At 35.1% G+C, this 20,593-nt stretch overlaps 1 protein-coding gene across 1 annotated transcript in view; it reads right to left on the bottom strand.

The window, feature by feature from the left end:
• The window catches only part of NDUFAF2 (NADH:ubiquinone oxidoreductase complex assembly factor 2), a 239,714-nt gene that overhangs the window by 61,664 nt on the left and 157,457 nt on the right, over window positions 1–20,593 (bottom strand). Inside the window, exon 3 of the mRNA XM_036742192.1 lies at window positions 6,396–6,436. Within this exon, the coding sequence (XP_036598087.1) occupies window positions 6,396–6,436 (41 nt within the window). The remainder of the gene's footprint in view (window positions 1–6,395; window positions 6,437–20,593) is intronic.

The following is a 20,593-nucleotide window of genomic DNA, read 5'->3' as shown; positions in this document are numbered from 1 at the left end:
ATAATTACAGATCCTAGTTTAAATGCTACATGGAGTTCTGGGGCTCAACACAATCAGTATATCAACCACAAACCAAAGAATCTGGAAGAAGGAATTTAACATGTTAGGGAATTTCTCCTACATATAGATTCACTGCTGAGCATCTTCTATGATAAGGGTGAGTAACTTTGGCAAACATAGATCTCCCTGTGTTGTACCTAGATTAACATTAATCCTGAGTGTCACACAAAATTATTTGTTTGATAAGTGATGCACACAATCATCACTGAAGAAATGCATGCCTGTTGAATAGGCTACAGAATGTTGCAAAGAATTTACCTGTTTACTTGATTCAATGGACAGTAAACATAAAACTTGTCATTGTAATAATTTTGAGTTCTTCTTCTCCCCTAATCTACATTTCAAAACTATTTACTAGTCACCTCTCATCTTCCATTTACCTGTTTTATGCCAGTCTCCAATGAAGAGATAGCTCTTCTTCTCATGACCAAGTTCTCTAGATGTAACCTTGATTCCATCTTCTTTGACTATGTTCCAGCAGATGGTCCCCATAATTACAACCTCTTTGTCTCTCATCTTCAATATTTCCCTATCTACTGGTTCCCTTGTTTTTGCCTAAAAACACACCTATGTTACCTTTTCATATTTTAAAAAAAGCAACAAACCTTCACAAGACTTCCCCATCCCCTCAATTTAACATCCTATAACTGATCTTCCTTTCCGTAGCCAAAGTCCTAGAAAACGGGGGCCCATCTTCCTTGCCTCCACTTCCTCCTCAACCTCTTAAAATCTGGCTTTGGACCTCATGCTCAACTGAAATTTTCTCTTCAATGTTACTAATGAACTCATAATGGCTAAATCTCATAGTTTTTCTTCAGCTCTAGCCCCTCTTGATTTATCTGTAGAATTTTATACTGCTGACCACCTTCCCCTTCCTGGATACTCTGGGTTTTCATGACATTGATCTTTCCTCTTATTTATATCCTCCTCCTGTCTGGCCTCTCCTTCTCAGTCTGTATCATCGTCTATTTCCCACATCCTAACTGTGGGTATAAACCAAAGTTCTGTTCTGGGCCCTTTTTTATCTTCTCTTTATACTCTCATCACTTCTAATTGAGTTCAATTGTAATTTTAATGCAGCCAACTCCCAAATCTATATATTCAGTCCTAGTCTCTCTCCTGCCAATGAGACATTTCACAATGGATGTTGTATAGTCTCTAAAAGTCAGTATATCTAAAACAGACTTTATTATCCCTCTCCCCATACCCACTCCTTATCCTAACTACCCTATTTCTTTTGATACTACCACCAGTCTTCTGGTTACATAGAAAAAGTAACCTTGGAGTCATTCCTTTCATTTCCTGTCAGCTCCACTCTCCAATATCCAGTCAATTTCCAAGTCTTGTTGATATAACCTCTGCAACATTTCTTACATCCATCCTCTTCACTAACATGGCCAGCATTCTACTTTAAGATCTCATCAAACGATCATAAATTTAGACCTATGAATGGACTATAGAAGTTACCTTTCACTTTTCAGAGGAGCTGAATACTCAAGGTCAAACTCATAATAAATGATATACCTCACCTGGACTCCTGGAATAGTTTCCTGATTGGACTCTCTACTTTAAGTCTCTGTCCTTTCCAATTAATTCTCCATATAGCTTGCCAAAGAAATATTCCTAAACAGGTCTGACCATGTTCCTCTCCTACTTAAAGAACTCTAATTATAAAATTGAAATTCCTGAATGATATTTAAAGCCCCTCATGATCTGGCTTCAGCCTACCTTCCTATATGGTTGGTACATGTTACTCCTCACTCCACAACTCTTCAATCCATACTTCACATTCCATGCATTTCCTTGCCTTCCAAAGGCTATCCCCCATGACTGAAATGTACTTCTTCCTCATTTCAACCTCTTAGAACACCTTGCTTCCAAAACTCAATTCAAGGACTATTTCCTATATGAGAACTTTCCTGAAGCACCTCCTCTAGGACCCTCCATGCCCCAGCAGCTAGGGTTCTTCCCTTGAAAACTTAATTTATATTTATTTATACACGTTCATTTTGTTTCTCCTGAAAAACTATAAGGTCTTTAAGGGCAGAGAATGTTTGGTTTTTTTGTCTTGGTATCTTCACTGCCATCTATAAAGCCTGTCACACATTAGAGGTTCTTTTCAGGCTTCTCTTCTTTGAGTCTTTGAAAGATGGGTGCTACAAAAAGCTTGGTAAATACAAATGATTTCTGAATTTCCCTGCATGTAATGCATATGTAATCTCCTATGGTTGATTTCTTAAATTAGCCAACTATGTAGGATATATGTCAAATTACCACTTTATCCTTGCCATATAATACTACCAGGTGTTATAATAGAGAAAAGCTAAAGTCACATCTTCTTTGAAGATTTCCTGATTCTCCTGTAATAGGATCATTCATTCTTACTTTTTACCACAAACTTGTCTATTTTTTTTTCTACATGAATTTCTATCTCAAAGTAGCGAAAAGATTAGGGTATCATTACCTATAATTCTATGTGTAACCCCTTTTGTAGTCAATTCAAACTATAGTGAAAGCCAATTATGTTTTTAAGGAATGCAATATGTTGAGACATTCATAAACATTAGTGTTAGAAAATAAAGGCAACTCAGGTAACATGGAAACAGGTTGACAAAAATGGAAAAGAACACTTCCTATGTATTTGCATGGTATATCTATGTAATAACAAAATTTTCTTTCTGTAAAACTTTACTGCTAATTAAGATTGTTGTGGACTTAAAATATTCCTAAAAGAAACACTCCCTAATAGAGGAATATTTAGTTTAACCATTTGCTCACATATTAGATGGCTGAAAAGGACATATTAATAACAGAAGCTAGAATTATTATTAATAACAACAGTTAGCATTTTTGTGGTGTTTTAAAGTCTTCAAAGTGTTTTACAGATATTATCTTATTTGATCTGACAACAACCCTGGAGGTAGATGCTATTACTATTCCCATTTTGCAGAAGAGGAACCGAAGGCAAACAGAGGTTAAGTGACTTGCCCAGGGTCACTAGCTTATAAGTGATTAGGGTGAGATTTCAACTCAAGTCTTCCTGATTCCAAGCCTGGCACTCCACAATGTCATTTAGCTGTCTCTATTATTATACCATATTGTATTGTTATTATTATGTTGCTAATACAACACACACATACATAATTACAAACCATTTCCTTGACCTGAATATATTTATGCTGGGTATTTGGTATATGAGGATATGAAAATGTATTTAAACATTAAAATGCAAAAACTAAGTATCAGATGAGATATATATTCTAGATGTAAATATTCCTTATTGCCATAGAAACAGTGTACACCAACACACAGAAAAAGTTTGGCAAATGAACGTAGATAAAACTGTTTCATCATCGTCAGGATAACAGCACTGAGAACAAAATCTGGCATATTTCAAAATCAAATCAAATCATGCTATAAGTCAGTGCGCAAAATTTCCTTCTAAACCCAAAGTTCTCCAACTCTAAATTTTAGACAACCAAATTATGAACACTCAATGTGATCAACAGCAATTTTCAGTCCCCAGGCTAATAGGACCAAAGTCTGGACCTGTAGTTTGAGATGCAGATACATTTTTATTGTGCTTGGTAATAGTTCTTTAAGGGAGTAGAGAAAGATATAAAGGATACTTTTTTTTATCAAAACATTCTTTGAAGTATGGTAAGGATTCTTGGCCATCGTAACTTCCCTAACTTTTTCCAGTCTGAGTCTCAGCCCACACTTAAAGGAGAAATGGTACCTGTGTTTCTGACCAACAATTTATGTGGTTTGTCACTCACTTCTGATTGAAGTTTTACATTGTTTTATATATACATCATATATTAATCTGAAAGAAGAAATACTTGGGAACATGCATAGATCTAAAAATAAATGAATAATAGCATGTTTTTCCCCTGGGGCCACATCATCCTTTTTCTTAAAAGACAGAGAAAAGTCAAATAAGACGAAAAGAAATGTGCTAAGAATAAACCAGGCCTTAGATCAGACTTCAGGTTTATCAAAGACAAGGAAGCAGCAATTCATTTCTGCTAAGATGCGGCGGTACATTGTTATAAGTAGACAGAACTTTTAAAATTTGTGGGATACTTTTTATTGCTACTGCAGCAAAAGCTAACCTTTCGAAGATCTGTCTGTGAAAGTTTCACAAAGATTTGTGGCCACTCTGAATTTCAGTAAAAAATACAGTCACAAAATTTCAGTTGCATAACTACCGAGAGCTTCACCACAGTTTAATTAGCCTATAATTCAAACTAGTACAAAAATCTTTGAGAGTAACATTCAAATATTTCTGCCCAGCTTCTTCTAGTGGCAATTAATAAAGACCTATAGTTATATATAATGCTGTAACAGTCTGAAGATTGAATGGCTTTCTGCATAATTTGATAATTTTCTTTACACAGTTTAATGCTTTGATTCAGGAGTTCAAAACACTCAAAATGGTTTAATTTAGTTTATTTTTAAATATTTCCAAGATATTATTAAACTAACAATTCAACCAAAACCCTAAGTTAGACATGTTCTTCATTACCACACATCAAATTATATGACATAAGCAGGAAGGAGATGAGAATCTGTATCAACTTGTGGGTGTAACATTCTGCCATAACTTTTTATCTATACAATTTTTTCTTTATATATATATATATATATATATATATATATATATATATATGCCTAATTTCATATAAATAAAAGCTCAAAACATCTGGGAAGTATAACTGAATAATATGATTTTCAGAAACAGGCCTGTTAATCACATCGCTGATTGTACTTTGTTAAAGTACAAACCTCATTGAAGGATCTAAGCAATGAATTTAAAAGTATTATTTATTGAATGTTTACCATGTGCTAGCTGTTGGGCTAAGTGCTGGGGATATAAATACAAAAAGTGAGATAGTTCCTCCCTTCAAGGTTCTTATGTTCAAATAAGAAAAATGTAACACATATAGGGAACTGATAATTAAGGAAGAAAGCTTGGTCTGTGAAGTCAGGGAGATGTTAGTTGAGGGATGTTAACTGACATGCCCCTTGCAAATGATGCTCTTGGTTTGGTTACTATGTTCACAGCAAAAGATGGGACGGGAAAAGGGAGATGCACATGATGGTGGGGAAGATGGCAAAATGGCCTAGATGGACAGCTGGAAGGGATATGAAGCATAATCTAGTCTGCTATGGAGCCAGCTAGGGATAATAGGCTAGGCAAATCTGCATTCACTCAAGCAACTTAACCTTAGGGGTAGGAGATCCAAAGATGAGTAATAATACAACAGCTATAATTCATACTTTCTATATTATTTTTCATTGAGGTTATTCAACATTATGGGAAGATGTATAAAGACAAATATACTTCTGAGTGATGGAAACACATATGAATGAACAGTTTGAAAGCAACAATGTTCCAAATTGTCCCTGGATTTTGTCTAGCAATCGACCTTATAATAATTTAGAGTACTAGGCAATGTGTCTGAATATATAACTGACGCTCATGGACTAAACCTCTTCATATTACATAGCCTGGGAAAAGCAGCTCAAAGGGAAATAATCTGCCTGATATTTTAGCAGGACTTCTATGTTACAAGAGATCAAATTCTGGAAATTTTTATCTGTTATAGCAGTGTACATTGTTTCCAACCTTTATTCAGCGTTAAACACTGGAGCAGGATAATAAATGAATCCTTCAACATGTAGCCAACAAATTATGGGATTTATAAGCAGATCTCTTTGGGAAGTTGCCTGAGGGCCTTGAAGGTATGCCCACAGAGCACATACTCTAGAAGGTCCTACTAGACAGAGAAGGGCATTCCCTAAGGCAGGGTGGTCCTTGAGGAGTGTGCAATGCAAAGGTGATGGTTAGCAGCAGAGGTCTTAAGCACCAGAAAACATTCTGAAATGTTCATTCATTTTGCAGTACTGTTCTCAACAGGTAGTAGAATATGTTGAGAAGAAACTGAAATCTTTAGTAAAATATGAACAAAAACATGGAAATGAGCATATTACTAAGCATAAAAGACTGTTCTAAGTATAAAGGAATATTTACATATTTCCTACAAATCTGCTATCGATTATTAATTTTTAAAAAATCAAAGAACTATGCTCCTGAAGTACCTTTACTAAGAGACTTTTCTTGTGGAGTTTCCGTACTTTTTACACTGCCTAATCTACATTTAAACCATGAGTGAGTAGTTGCTGACATTTTATATTTCAAAATTCCACAGAATGTATAACAAATATTATTAAATATTTATTCAAGTGCAAAATAAACATAGTTTTCATTTCTTATGAGTAAATACATAAACCAAACATATTATTGGAATGTTTTCATAGTGAAATCTTACCTCAGTGGTAGGTGGACTCTTTCTTGTTTTCCTAATCCAAGCTGCAAGGAAAAACAACACTGAAATGTATTACCCCATTTCAGGAGAAAAAAACCAAACTGGTTACAAAATTAATTACAATTGCAATGGAATGAGATTGAATTTCTTGAACCATATATAAAGTCAGTCTCATTCCTTGAGAGTCACATTTCATATAGTCTGAATTAGCTTTAAGGTCCTATAGCACTAAAGTGAACTAGAAGGTAAATTACATGATTGGACCAGAATTCTGCTTATTTGGGTATTATTTAAATTGAGGGGGCTGGGACTTAGAAATCCTTTCTTCATAAAATATTGATTGTTATTGCAATATTCCAAGGATCAATGATCTATTTGATGTGGGAACGATCCCAATCCATCCATTTCTTGACCTTTGTCCATCTCCTCTTGTTATACCTCCCAAAAAGATACCTTCACCATGCTGAAGGAATCTTCTTCTAGATCTCTTGAAGTTGTGTGGATACTGACACTGGGCTGTTAATTTGCTTTCTCTCATTCTCTCTAAAGACCTGCCCTGCCTGCTTTTCCAGTCAAAAAGTTCTCTAATGGCATTCTTTAAATCTCTGCCCAGTTCTTCCTCGGTAATGTATTGTAGCCTCCTTATGCTTGCTGTGAATCCAATTCACTGTCCTTTGGTTGACCCACAACTTTAGTTCTTTGGAAACTGTGATATTATATGACTTAGAACCACGTAATATCTTGAGTGAATAATGAGGTTAAAAACATGGGCCTTTGTTTCAGGGAGAAGCTTGGGGTCATTATAAGCATCGCATGATTTCCCAAATACAATAAAGCCTACTCTCTGCCTTCCATTCCATTCTAAGGCCAGTTCATTGTCCATCTTCAATATCTATCCAAAAAGGACATGCTTACTAATACTAGGTTGTAAATCCAACCGCTTGTCACAGCTGACACTTCAGTAGGATTTGTAATGTACTCAATTTAGTACCTCATTTAAGCCTCATGCAGGATATTTAAACACTCTTTGTGAGTGTCATGGCTCCCTATGGCAGTCTGGTGAAACCTACAGACTCTTTAGAAGTTAAAAAAAATCACAATTGAAGAAAATGTTAAATTTCACTTAAAAGTTAGTAAAAATAAATACGCAACTTCTTCCCCATACGTAGTTCAAAGACCCCCTGAAATCTATCCACAGATCATTTGGGGGACTCCAGGTTAAGAAGCTATGCTTTAAAGGAAGACAGTGCGTTGTTATAATCTCCGTTTCATATATGAGGAAACAGGATTAGAAAGCATATATGAACTGCATATTGTGTCACACACCCAGTAAATATCAGAGGGATTTGAAACTAGGTCTACCTAACTAGACTAAGTCAAATATATGCATATCCAGCAGGCATCAGAAATTCTTCATGTTGTTTTTTTCCTGGTTGGAAAGGCTGAAATCTTTTGAGGGATCAGTTACCTCAGAGTTGTTGTGAAAATCAAATGAGATAACATATTGTAAAGCACTTTGCAAACTTTAAAGTGCTATATAAATGTTGGCTATTTTTATTATTCAAGTCACAATGTTCACGGGCTTGATATAATTAGAACAATGTCACCCACAAACAGTAGCACCCATAAGGAATCACTCTTCTATTTGGACTCTGTGCTGGACATCTTCTAGGACAGTAACAAACACCAATGGTGAATGTACGTGATCCTCTTTTATGTTTTCCTGACATCTAGTAATTTTTGTTACTCTTGTTCACTCATATGATTTTAACATGTTTGGGGGATACCTTGTTGGAAATTTACAAATCAAATGTTTTCTTATAGTCAACAACCAATAAGCACAGTAGGACCTTGTAGTCTCTACTTATTTCAGTAAATTATGTAATTATAAGGATGTAGTCTTCCTGTTCCCTTCTTATACCCTTCATCAAGTATATCTTTCATATGTATATAGACATAGAGATCAGCAGTTGACATTCTCACAGTAGGCTTTTCTTCCTTAAGTATAAAATCTATGATTTTTTTTCTAAGCATTAGGTATGCTCTTTCAGATACCATGAGACTTGATCTATCAATGACTTCAAGATTAGCACAGTTCTTTTTATTATTATTGTTGAAATTTCATATATATGTACATATATATGTGTATATATATATATATTCTTTGCAGCAGGGCTTATTAACTATTAAAAACAAGGTTCTTTACAGAAGAGGAAGTAATATTGTATCAACTTTTTCAAATGACTCTCTACACTTATAAGCTAAAGCTAGCTATCTCATGGTGCTAATATTTCTTAGAAATAAAGCTACTTTCAGAAAAATTTAGCATACTATTCAGTTAAAAGGTTTTTACTTTTAATGTTTGGGATCCCTTAGAAATATATTCCAATATTGTAGGTACTTTTGATTCTATCAGTGTCACTGAACTCTTCTCCATTACTACAGAACACAGATGCTTCATACCTTGAGTTAACGTCATTCCTTCAGGCACAGAATTTGAGCTAGAAGGGACCTCATTGGCCATCTAGTCAAATCCAAACAAGGAAATATAACCTTGTCCACACTGTTCCCAAGTGGTTGGTCATCAAGATTTTATTTGAAGACCTTCAGTCAAGGGAACCTACAACTTTTTTTTTAAATAAGCATTTGCAAAGCATCTACTACATGCTAGATGCCATGCTTCACAAATATTTTCTCATTTGATCCTGACAATAACACTGAGAGGTAAGTATTATTATTATCCTCATTTTACGGCTGAGGAAACTGAGGCAGAGATTAATTTACTTGCTCTGGGTCCCACAGCTGGTCTGAGGCTAGAATATGAACTCAAGCCTTCCTGTCTCCAGGCACAGTTCTCTAACCACTCTGCCACCTTACTTCCTGACATAGCCTAAACCAACCACTTTTGCATAGCTCTAATTATTAGGAAGACGTCCCTCATATTAAGCCTAAATTTGCCCATTTGTAATAATCTACAATCTGGCATCAAAAGAAGTCAAGGCAAGGAGCACTTATTACATGTACCAGGAACAAGACAATCTCCTCTTGCACAAGACAGCTTTTTGTATCCATCTTTACCTTCTCTTCTCCATACTACGTATCCTTAATTTGTTCAATCAGCCTTCATGTGGTGATATCAAGGACCTTCTCCCTATTCTGGCTGCCCTCCTCTCAATGCTTACCAGTTTATCAATATTCATACTAAAATGGGACAACCAGAAGTGAATACAATAAGGTAGATGTGGTCTGGGCAACTCTGCTTGTAGTAGCTTTCTTTATGTGGCCTAAGATCACCTTATGTTCCTCAGTTACAGTTATGACAATATTAAGTCGGTAGTACATTAAAACCCCCAGACCTTTCACATAAGAGCTGGGGTCGTATCTAGTCATACTTCCTTCACCTTATATTCGTGATTCCAAGGTTAAAACATCTATGCCTATTAGATGTCATCTTAGTAGAGGCTCTCTAGTTTTCTGGTCTGTCAAGGTATTTTTTTTTGGAGGGGGAAGGCAGGGCAATTGGGGTTAAGTGACTTGCCCAAGGTCACACAGCCAGTATGTGTGTGTCAAGTGTCTGAGGCTGGATTTGAACTCAGGTCCTCCTGACTCCAGGGCCTGTGCTCTACTCACTGTGCCACCTAGCTACCCCTTGTCAAGGTATTTTTGAAGCTGGTTGCAGGCATGCAGTTGGCTAGCTATTCCTCCCAGTTCTCTGTCATCTGCCAATTAGATAGCTTATATCTATAAGCATACTATCTATGCCTTATGCAAATCATAGACAAAAATGAACTAAGCACAGATTCTGTGTCACTCCACCAGAGGTCTCCTTCCAAATAAAGATCAAACTAGTGAAGATTATTCCTTGGGTCTTACTAGTCATGCATTTTAAATCTACTTCATTCTACTATTATGTAGCACACATCTCTAGCTTTTCCACAAGAATGGCATGAAAGATTGTCAAAAGTTTTGCTAAATTTTCTTTAGAATATTTTCTGTATTCCCTTAATTCAGCAGTCTAGTAACTATGTAAAAAAGTAGAAATATGCTTAATTTGATCTATTCATTGGGAATCCATGCTAGCTAGCTCTGTGAAAAATGTAATTCCTTAATTAATACATTCTAGAATCTTGCCAGGAATCAAAGGTGACCTCACTGGTCTCTAGTCTACAAACTTCATTCTGTTTCCTTTTTCAATTTAAAACATTTGTCCTTTAAATTCTATGACTTCTACTCCCTATGCTTTAAAAAAAATATTATTGGTAATTTTTAATAACATCACTGTCACCTCCTAGTACCATCCTACTGAGAATCCTCCCTTGTAACAAAGAGATAATTAATCAAAACAAACTGATACATGGATTGTGTCTGATAGCATGTGCCTCATTTTATACCTGTAATTCACCATCGTTCTGATCAACAAGCCGACAGAGTCAATAACGGCCAGTGCACTGGACTAAGTTCTGATGTCTTCAGGGTTGTTTTCTTTTACACTTTTCTGTGGTTGTTATGCATATTCTACTTTTGGTTTTATTTACTTAATTCTGTTTCAGGTCACACAAGATTTCTCAAATTCCTCCAAACGCTCTATATTGATTGGTATAACACTTCATAATGCTTTATTTAGCCATTCCCCAGCTGCTGAGAACTTACCTTGAAAAAAGTATTGCTATAGATACACATGTATACATAGTATTTTAATATACACACAGCCTTTCTTTTTAAAAGTACGATTTTATTGATTTTTTTTGTTTTCTTATGGCCTATATTTCCTCTTGTATTACTTTCCTCTCCCTCACAGAGAGATATTCCTTATAACAAAGAAAAATTATTTTAAAGAAATAAAGATGAAGATGATGTTTTATTATGCTCATGGACCCCGACCTCCATAAAGCAACAGGGGTAAATGTTTTCTCACATCCTTCGTTGAGGACAACTTGTTCTTTACATTTATAACACATTTTGAAGTTATTGTTCTTTCTGCATACAGTATTGTAGTCACTGTATATATTGTTTGCCTGGATATGTTTACTTCACTTTGCATCAGTTCCTCTTCATCTTCCTATATTTCTTTGCATTATGTTTATCATTTCTTATAGTACAGTAACATCCCATTAAATTCATGTACTACTATCTGCTTAGTCATTCCCTAATTGATGGGAATCACTTTGTTTGCAATTCTTTGTCATATGAGCTTTTTTAAAAAAATATTATTTGACTTCCCTGGGATGAATGACCAATAGTGGTATCACTAGGTCAAACAGCATGAATAGTTTAATCAGTTTAATAGTTTTCAGTCATATCAAATTGTTTTCCAGAATGGTCAGACCAACCTCACAACTTTACCAACTGTGTAGTGGAGTGTCTGTCTTTATATAGTATTTTCAACACTGATTATTTCCATCTTTTCTCATCTTTACCAATTTGATGGATATGACATAAAACTTCAGAGTCTTTTTATTTGCAGTTGACTTGGAACATTTTCCCACATAGCTGTTAATCATTTGTACTTCATTTTCTCAAAACACTTGATCACTTATCAATCGGGAAATACTTCTTTAAAAGATGATCCATGGTCAACAGGATCCTAGAAGCAGCAGTTAAGGTAGTAGCTTCCTTGTCTCTCCTCTTTCCCTCATTTCTGGAATCATAGCATCTGGTGTAGCTTTCTCAGATGGGAAGATTAAAATGTTCAACAACGCAACAATGCACAATCTTCTAGATCACAAGAAGTAAAGAAGCAAAAGAAAGACACTGTGCTGGAGGAGGGCAAAAAGATCCTTGTGAGTGGTGTAGAGAGAACTGTGGATGCCCCCATGCCACTTTTCTCAAGGTGCTGTCAGACACGGATTGATCTATTCCTTCCATGACATTACCTATGAGACCATGAAAATCAAGACAGATTACCTAGTGTTCATCTTCTGGGATCCTGAGAGTGTGTCCTTCCAGAGAAAAACAATCTATTTGAGCTCCAAGGATGCCATCTAGAAGCGGAACCAGAATCGAGTACAAATTACAAGTAAATTGCTTCAGGGAAGTGACGGATCACCATACCTTGGCCAAGAAGTTGGGGAGCAAATTCAGTGATCTGTCTGGAGGGGAGACTATTGTGAGCCTCCCCTGACTCCCATCTGGAACAACAATGGTCCCTGAACTGCCCAAGCTGAGGGTGTGGGAAGGGAGAATACAGGGAAAACACAGGTTGCCCCATTTCTACCAGACCAGAAAGAATGAGGGATTCCACCAGGGGAAGCATGATTCCTTCACCCCTACTAAATTGCCCCCTAATCTTTCCCAACCTTGCCCCAACAGTTCTGACCTTCCTAAATTGTTTCTGATTTTCTAGTTCATCTTGGGTTGAAGAAGACTAACTCCTTCCCCTCTCCAAGGATTCAAAGATGGAGGCTATATTTTTAAAAATAATTATCCCCTCTTTTCCTGACACCTCCGATCCCTTTTCTATCAACTTGTAACCATGATAGTACTTTGGGCTCATTTGTTAATTTCTGGGTATAAATGGAATATTGTGGAGATGAGCAGTCCCATACACAGGCCTGCTTCCTTCCCCCTTGGCTACTCATGTGGAAACAGCATGAGTAAAAGGAAAGTTCAATTAAAAAGAAGAAAGATAATCTACAGGGTGTTCCTAAAGTCCGGACACAGGCAAAAATGCTTATTTTCAAGAAATGAAATGAATGAAATTTTCAACATTTTATTTAATTTGAATATTAACAAATAACATCTTCAATGTAATTTCCATCATTTGTGATGCAAAGGTTGACGCGCTTTGCAAGATTCATGTGAACTCTATGCAATAACTCCACATTGCAGTCAATTTTAGAACATTCACTCTTTATGCATTCAATCAAGTGTGTTGCATCTGTGATTTTCATTGAGCACACCTTCTCCTTTAGCATACCCCAGAAAAAGAAGTCAAGGGGGCTAAAGTCTGTTAATATTCCAAATATTTCAAAATATGCGTTTTTCCTATGTGTCCAGACTTTAGGGACACCCTGTATGGTGGCTCAGCAAGGACAGCTCACAGTTCTTTCAGCACCCTAGAGTGTAGTTCATCTGGGTCAGAAGACCTGAAGCAGTAAAGGACAACTGAGTACTCATTATCTCCTCACTTATCTTGATCATCAATTCCCTATTTGTCATTCTTCTTCCTTTTCCAGTCAAAAGATCCTTATCCTTGGCAAAGAAAACAGAAGCAAAATAAACACCTTCTGCCTTCTCTTTATCATTGGTTATCATTGTCCTATCCATCCTGAACAGCAGTTCTATCTACAGGACCAATTATTTTCCTGGAGCCAAAAAGAAAATCATCATCTCATAAGTAACTCTCCTCTTAGTTATGAAAATAAAAAGAGTTAAGAAAAATCTACTGAACCAATTTCACTATAGTACAATAATTCTAAAATATAAGTATAAATAATTAAAAAAAACACAAACTAATCAAAATCAGTATGCTACTTTTGAGTAGAAGGTGGTATGTATGTAAGAAGTACATTCTATCTAGTTAGTACAGGACAATGATGAAATCAATAATGTGGGTTTGAGCTATGTCTTGGTCAGTTAGTTTTGCAAAGAAAAAAAAAGTTCAATACTTAAATTGTGCTTCTCCCAATTCTAGATAGTCATTTCCTAAGTTTTATTACTGGTTACAAGGAAAACAAAGTAATGAATGTAGATAGTACAATCTAAATTCATCACCATCACAGCAAAAACAACTTAAAGATACACGTGAAGGGCAACATATTCATTATTCAGAGCTATGTGGAAAAAATAAGAAATATTTTACTTTAATAGTAATTGTCTAAAATATTTTAGACCATTTTAGAAAATGGTAGCACTATGTTACAGTTTTAGTTTAGGATGATAACAAGCGTTTGAAAAATGCAAAAGCTATAAAGAACCTTTCAAAAATACTGAGACTCACTACAAAAAAAACACTTAATGTTTTATAAAATTATAACGAAAACGAATTTTCTCACATTAGAGGAAAATAGCTCACCAATCTGATGCAGGCAAAGAGGTATTCAGGAATCACGGTCAAAATCTGTTTTCCTTAAAGATGGCTGGTGTTGTGCTGTTAAGTTCAAAACATTCTTTCACAATGGTTAAGTTCACAGAACTATAGAGAAATATGGAGTATTCTTTCTTTCTATCTAAATACAGAGGTGGCTGAGGGGATAGAATGCTGGAACAAGAATCAGGAGGACCTGAGTTCAAATCCAGCCTCAGATACTTACTAATTGTATCACTCTGGGTAACCCCTGTTTGCCTCAGTTTCCTCAACTATAAAATGGGGATAATAACACCTCTTTGCCTCCCTCCCTTTCAGGTCTACCTTTCTTATATAGGCTGGAAATGGAGCATCCACACATAGGTCCTATCTTAATGGTAAAAACCATGTAAACTTTGACCTGCTAGTTTATCTCTCCTTAGGCAGTCTGATGGTCCCCCGTGATCCTAGGGGTTTACCATACAGACTTAGTATGAACACCTGATCATTTTAAAGTCTACTGAAGCTTGGAACTCCTAAACGTGAGGGATCTACCAGCCTTAGCCTCCTCCAGAAGCTGAGATCATAGGCATGTATGATCACATGAGGCTACAGTGTTTTTAGTACTACCTACACTCATGTCAGAGAAAATACATAAGCTGTGGCAGCACTGCTTTAACTGTGGATTGTCACAACCCACAGTTTAAGAAGAGCTGAAGGGGTTATGAGTGGAAAAAGTAAGAGGCCCTGGTCTATGGTATGGTAGTCTTTGTCATGGATATTGCAATGAAGATTCATGTTCAGGTACAGGTCTGTATAGGCTGGATTAAATGGTTTCCAAGATTTATCCCAACTCTGAGGTAACATGAGATTTTGTAACCTCAAGTGGTTCCTGTAATTTAATTTTAGATGGATGACAGAAAAGGAATTTAATTTACATAAATATGCAAATGTTATTACTGAAAAATTCTTCCTATTTCTACTAGAATAGTACCTTAATAATTGAAATTATGTTGTTATAACTGTGATGATAGTTGATGCTGGTTCACCATTTTGCACTTATACATCCAGTAAAAGTTGCAGTTAAAGATTTCAATGCAAACATTCATTTATTTGCCAAGTCCTTCTTAAAGAAGGCAAAGGTTAGGAAGAAAAGGAAGTATATGTATGAAGTAATACCAAATTATTGCATTTTCCCCTCTGAAGCTGAACCTATATCCAATTTTCAATGGTATAATTATGTTGCTATTGCTAATTATATCTGTGTGGTATATCCTACATTCAGCATTCATTATAATGCTAATGTTGTCTGTGTGGAATTTAGAAAGATAACTGGACATTTCATACTTTGAGATACTGGCATTCTTTCATCAATGCTTATTTGCATTCTCATTAGTATGCATGAGATTTTCATTGAACTTTAATACTCCTACTGGCACATAACATACCATAATGAGCGTAAAAGTGAGCATGCAAATTAAGACTCCCATTAATCACTAAACATTACCAGTTGTTGTTTTTTTTTTTAAAGGAGGACAGAAGAGGAAAGCAGTAAATTCCTGCAGGAAGCATGCAATCACTGAGTCTCCAAAGGCATTGAAAATGACTGATATCCTTTCAGAAGCACGGCCAACAGGAGCCGAGAAGTAAATGAGACATTCTATCGCTAGATACAGTAGGTGACCATTTAGAATTAAATTACAGAAAGGTTATCAGTAGTCTGCATCTGTGCAATATTACATTAGGAATGTCTATTATTTCCTTTTTTTTTTAAGGGAATGAGGACTCACCTAAAAGTCATCTTTGTTAATTCTGTGTATGTACGTACATTCATAAAAGACATTAAAAATTTTAAATCTATTCTATTTTTAAATTTACAAAAATACTTCAAAGGAAAGATTTTTGAACAAACTTTGTATGATATGATACTTTTTCAAATAGAACCCAGAGTCATTACAAGTTTAGTGTGGGATTTACCTGGGGATATTTTGGGGACATGATCTGCAAAATCTCCCCACTTTTACTCCCCCACCCCCATGCTATATAATGGAGACACACGAAAGAGACTTTTTTCAAGTCCCCTAGATAGCTATCTGTCTGTCTATTTATCTACATATGCATACATGACACAGGTGTATGAATATGTTTGTGTACATATTATGTATACTGCCAAGAATGAGAAAAGATTCTCCAATTAAATATCAAACTAGAAATTCTGAAAATCAAAGGAGAGATTAATAAAGTTCAAAATAAGAACTTATAATGAACTTATAAATAAATTAAGAGCTGGTTTTATGAAAAAAAAACCTAATAAAATAGATAAATCTTTGGTCAATTCAATTTAAAAAAAAAAACAAATTACCAATATCAAAGATGAAAAGGGTGAATTCACCACCAATGAAGAGGAAATTAAAACAATGGTTAGGAGCTATCTTCCCCAACTGTATGCTAATAAATCTGATAATCTAAGTGAAATGGATGAATATTTCCAAAAATATAAATTGTCCAGATTAACAGAAGAGGAAATAAAATACCTAAACTTTTTTTTAGAAAAAGAAACTGAACAAGCCATCAATGAACTCCCTAAGAAAAAATCTCTAGGGCCAGAGAGATTTACAAGTGAATTCTACCAAACATTTAAACAATGATTAAGTCCAATACTATATAAACTATTTGGAAAAATGGGCAAAGAAGGAGTCCTACCAAATTCCTTTTATGACACAAATATGGTGCTGATATCTAAACCAGGAAGAGCCAAAACAGAGAAAGAACATTAAAGGCCAATTTCCCTAATGAATATTGATGCAAACATTTTAAATAAAATATTAAGAAAAAGATTACAGCAATTTATCATGCAGATAATAGATTATGACCAGGTAAGATTTATGCCAGGAATGCAGGGATGGTTCAATAATAGGAAAACTATCAGCATAACTGATCATATCAATCACAAAACTCTTCACAGAAATCATATCCTTAACAGATGCAGAAAAAGTTTTTGGCATAATACAGCACCCAATCCTATTGAAAACACTAGAGAGCATAGGAATAAATAGAGTTTCTCTAAAAATGATAAGCAGTATCTATCTAAAACCATTGGCAAGCATTGTATATAATAGGGATAAGCTAGACACATTCCCAATAAGATCAAGGGTAAAACAAGAATGCCCATTATCACCACTATTATTCAATACTGTACTAGAAATGTTAGTTTTAGCAATAAGAGAAGAAAAATAAATTGAAGGAATTAAAATAAGCAATGAGGAAACAAAATCATCACTCCTTACAGATGATACGATGGTACACTTAGGGAATCCTAGAGAATTAACTAAAAAACTACTTGAAACAATTAATAACCTTACCAAACCTGCAAGATATAAAATAAAACCATATAAGGTATCAGCATTTCTATATATTACTAACAAAGCCCAACAGCAAGAGATAGAGAAATTCCACTTAAAATAACCGTAGACAATATAAAATATTTGGGAGTCTACCTTCCAAGACAAACCCAGAAACTACAGGAACATAATTACAAAACACTTTTCACAGAAATAAAGTAAAATCTAAACAACTGGAAAAATATCAATTGCTCATGGGCAGGTTGAGCTAATATAATAAAAATGACAATTCTATCCAAATTACTCTACTTATTCAGTGCCATACCAATCAAACCACCAAAAATTATTTTATAGAGCTAGAAAAAAATAACAAAATTCATCTGGAAGAACAAAAGGTCCAGAATATCAAGGGAATTAATGAAAAAAAATGCAAAGGAAGGTAGCCTAGCTGTACCAGATCTAAAACTTTATTATAAAGTGGCAATCATAAAAACTATTGGGTATTGGCTAAAAATTGAGTGATGGAGCAGTGAAATAGGTTAGGTACAGAAGACACAGTAGTAAATGACAAGAATAATCTACAGTTTGATAAACTCAAAGACCCCAGTTTCTGGGATAAGAACTAACTATCTGACAAAAACTACTGGGAACAAAAAACTACTACTTGACAAAAAAACCTGGAAAATGGTATGGCAGAAACTAGGCATAGACCAACATCTCACACTTCTATACAAAAATAAGGTCAAAATGGGTACATGATTTAGGCATAAACGGTGATAACATGGGGAAATTAGGAGAGCAAGGGATAGTTTACTTGTCAGATTTATAAAGGAAAGAATTTATGTCCAAATAAGAGATAGAGAGCATTATAAAATGCAAAATGGATAATTGTTTACTTTAAATTAATGCACAAAGAAAACCAATGCAACCAAGATTAGAAGGAGAGCAGAAAGATGGGAAACAATTTTTATAGCCAGTTTCTGATAAAGGCCTCATTTCTAAAATATATAGAGAACTGAGTCAAATTTATAAGAATACAAGTCATTCCCCAAATGAGAAATGGTCAAAGGATATGAACAGGCAGTTTTCAGATCAAGAAATTAAAGCTATCTATAGTCATGTGAGAAAATGCTCTAAATCACTATTAATTAGAGAAATGCTAATTAAAACAACTCTGAAGTATCACTTCATACCTATCAGATTGACTAATATGACAAAAGAGGAAAATGATACATATTGGAGAAGATGTGGGAAAATGGGAACACTAAGGCACTGTTGGTGCATTATGGATAGCAATTTGGAACTATGCCCAAAGGGCTATAAAACTGTGTATTCCTTTTGGTCCAGTAATACCATTGTTAGATCGGCATCTAAAAGAGATCATAAAAAAGGGAAAAGGACCCACATGTACAAAAATATTTATAGTATCCCTTTGTGTCAGGGCAAAAGTAGGAAATTGAGGGGGTGTCCATCAATTGGGGATTGGCTGAACAAGTAATGGAATACTATTGTTCTGTAAGAAATGATGAGCACGAGGATTTCAGAGAAACCTTGAAACACTTACATGAACTGATAATGAGTGAAGTGAGCAGAACCAGGAGAAGATTATACACAGTAACAGCAACACTGTGCAATGATTAATTATGCTAGACTTAGCTCTTCTCAGCAATACAATGATCCAAGACAATTCCAAAAGACTCATGATGGAAAGTGCTATCCACATCCAGAGAAAGAACTATGGAGTCTGAATACAGATCGAAATATACTGTTTACTCTCTTTTTTTCTTTCTCATGGTTTTTCCCTTTTGTTCTGATTCTTCTTTCACAACATGACTAATGTGGAAATATGTTTAATATGATTGTACATGTATAGCCTATATTAGATTGCATGCCATCCTGGGAAGGAGGAAGAACTTTTACATCTATGGATAAGAGAAGAAGAGTTCTTGAACAACAGATAAAGAAGATCACAGGAGATTAAAACGGACAATTTTGATTACATAAATTTTAAAAGTTTTCAAACAAACAATGCAAGGTAAAGTCAGAAGGTAAAGTATTTACTAGAAAAAAAAATCTTTGCAGCCAAAGTCTGATATTCAAGATATAACCATACAAAGAATTGATTCAAATGTATAGGAACAACAACTATTCTCCAATAGATAAATGCTCAAAAGATATGAAGAAGCAACTCTCAAAGGAAGAAAATCAAACTGTCAACAGCCAGATTTAAAAAATTGCCCTGAATAATTAATAATTAGAAAAATACAAATTAAAACAACTTAGGTTCCACTTTACACCTATTGGAATAGCAAGGATGATTTAAGAAGAGATAAAGAGAATTACTGGAAGAACTGTGGGAAAATAGACACATTAATATATTCTTGATAGAACTGTAAATTGGTCAGGTGACACAATTTGGAACAAGTAAGACAATTTGAAACTTTGTTCCCAAAGTCACTGATCTGCATATTCCCTTTGACAGTGATACCCTGACTATGCTTATATGCCAAAGAGATCAAAGGAAAGGAAAAAGAAGCTGTTTATATGAAAATATTTACAGTAGCTTTTTTTGGAAACTAAGAGGGCACCCATCAATTGGGGATGGCTGAACAAGTTGTGGAATATGAATACAATGGAATATTGCTGCACTACAAGAAATAAAGAATGGGGCAGTTTCAGAGGAACCAGAGAAGACACATGAAGTGATATAGAATGAAACAAGCAGAACCAGGAAAACAATTTAAACAAAAACATTAGGAAGAGAAATAACTTTGAAAGACAGGAGAACTCTGTTCGATGCAGTGAGCAACCATAATTCAGAGGACTCATGATGAAATATGCCTGAAAGAGAGGCA

Source organism: Trichosurus vulpecula, chromosome 1 (assembly GCF_011100635.1).
Source record: "Trichosurus vulpecula isolate mTriVul1 chromosome 1, mTriVul1.pri, whole genome shotgun sequence".
In the NCBI taxonomy this organism is placed as follows: domain Eukaryota; kingdom Metazoa; phylum Chordata; class Mammalia; order Diprotodontia; family Phalangeridae; genus Trichosurus; species Trichosurus vulpecula.
This window is presented reverse-complemented; position numbering and strand designations above follow the sequence as displayed.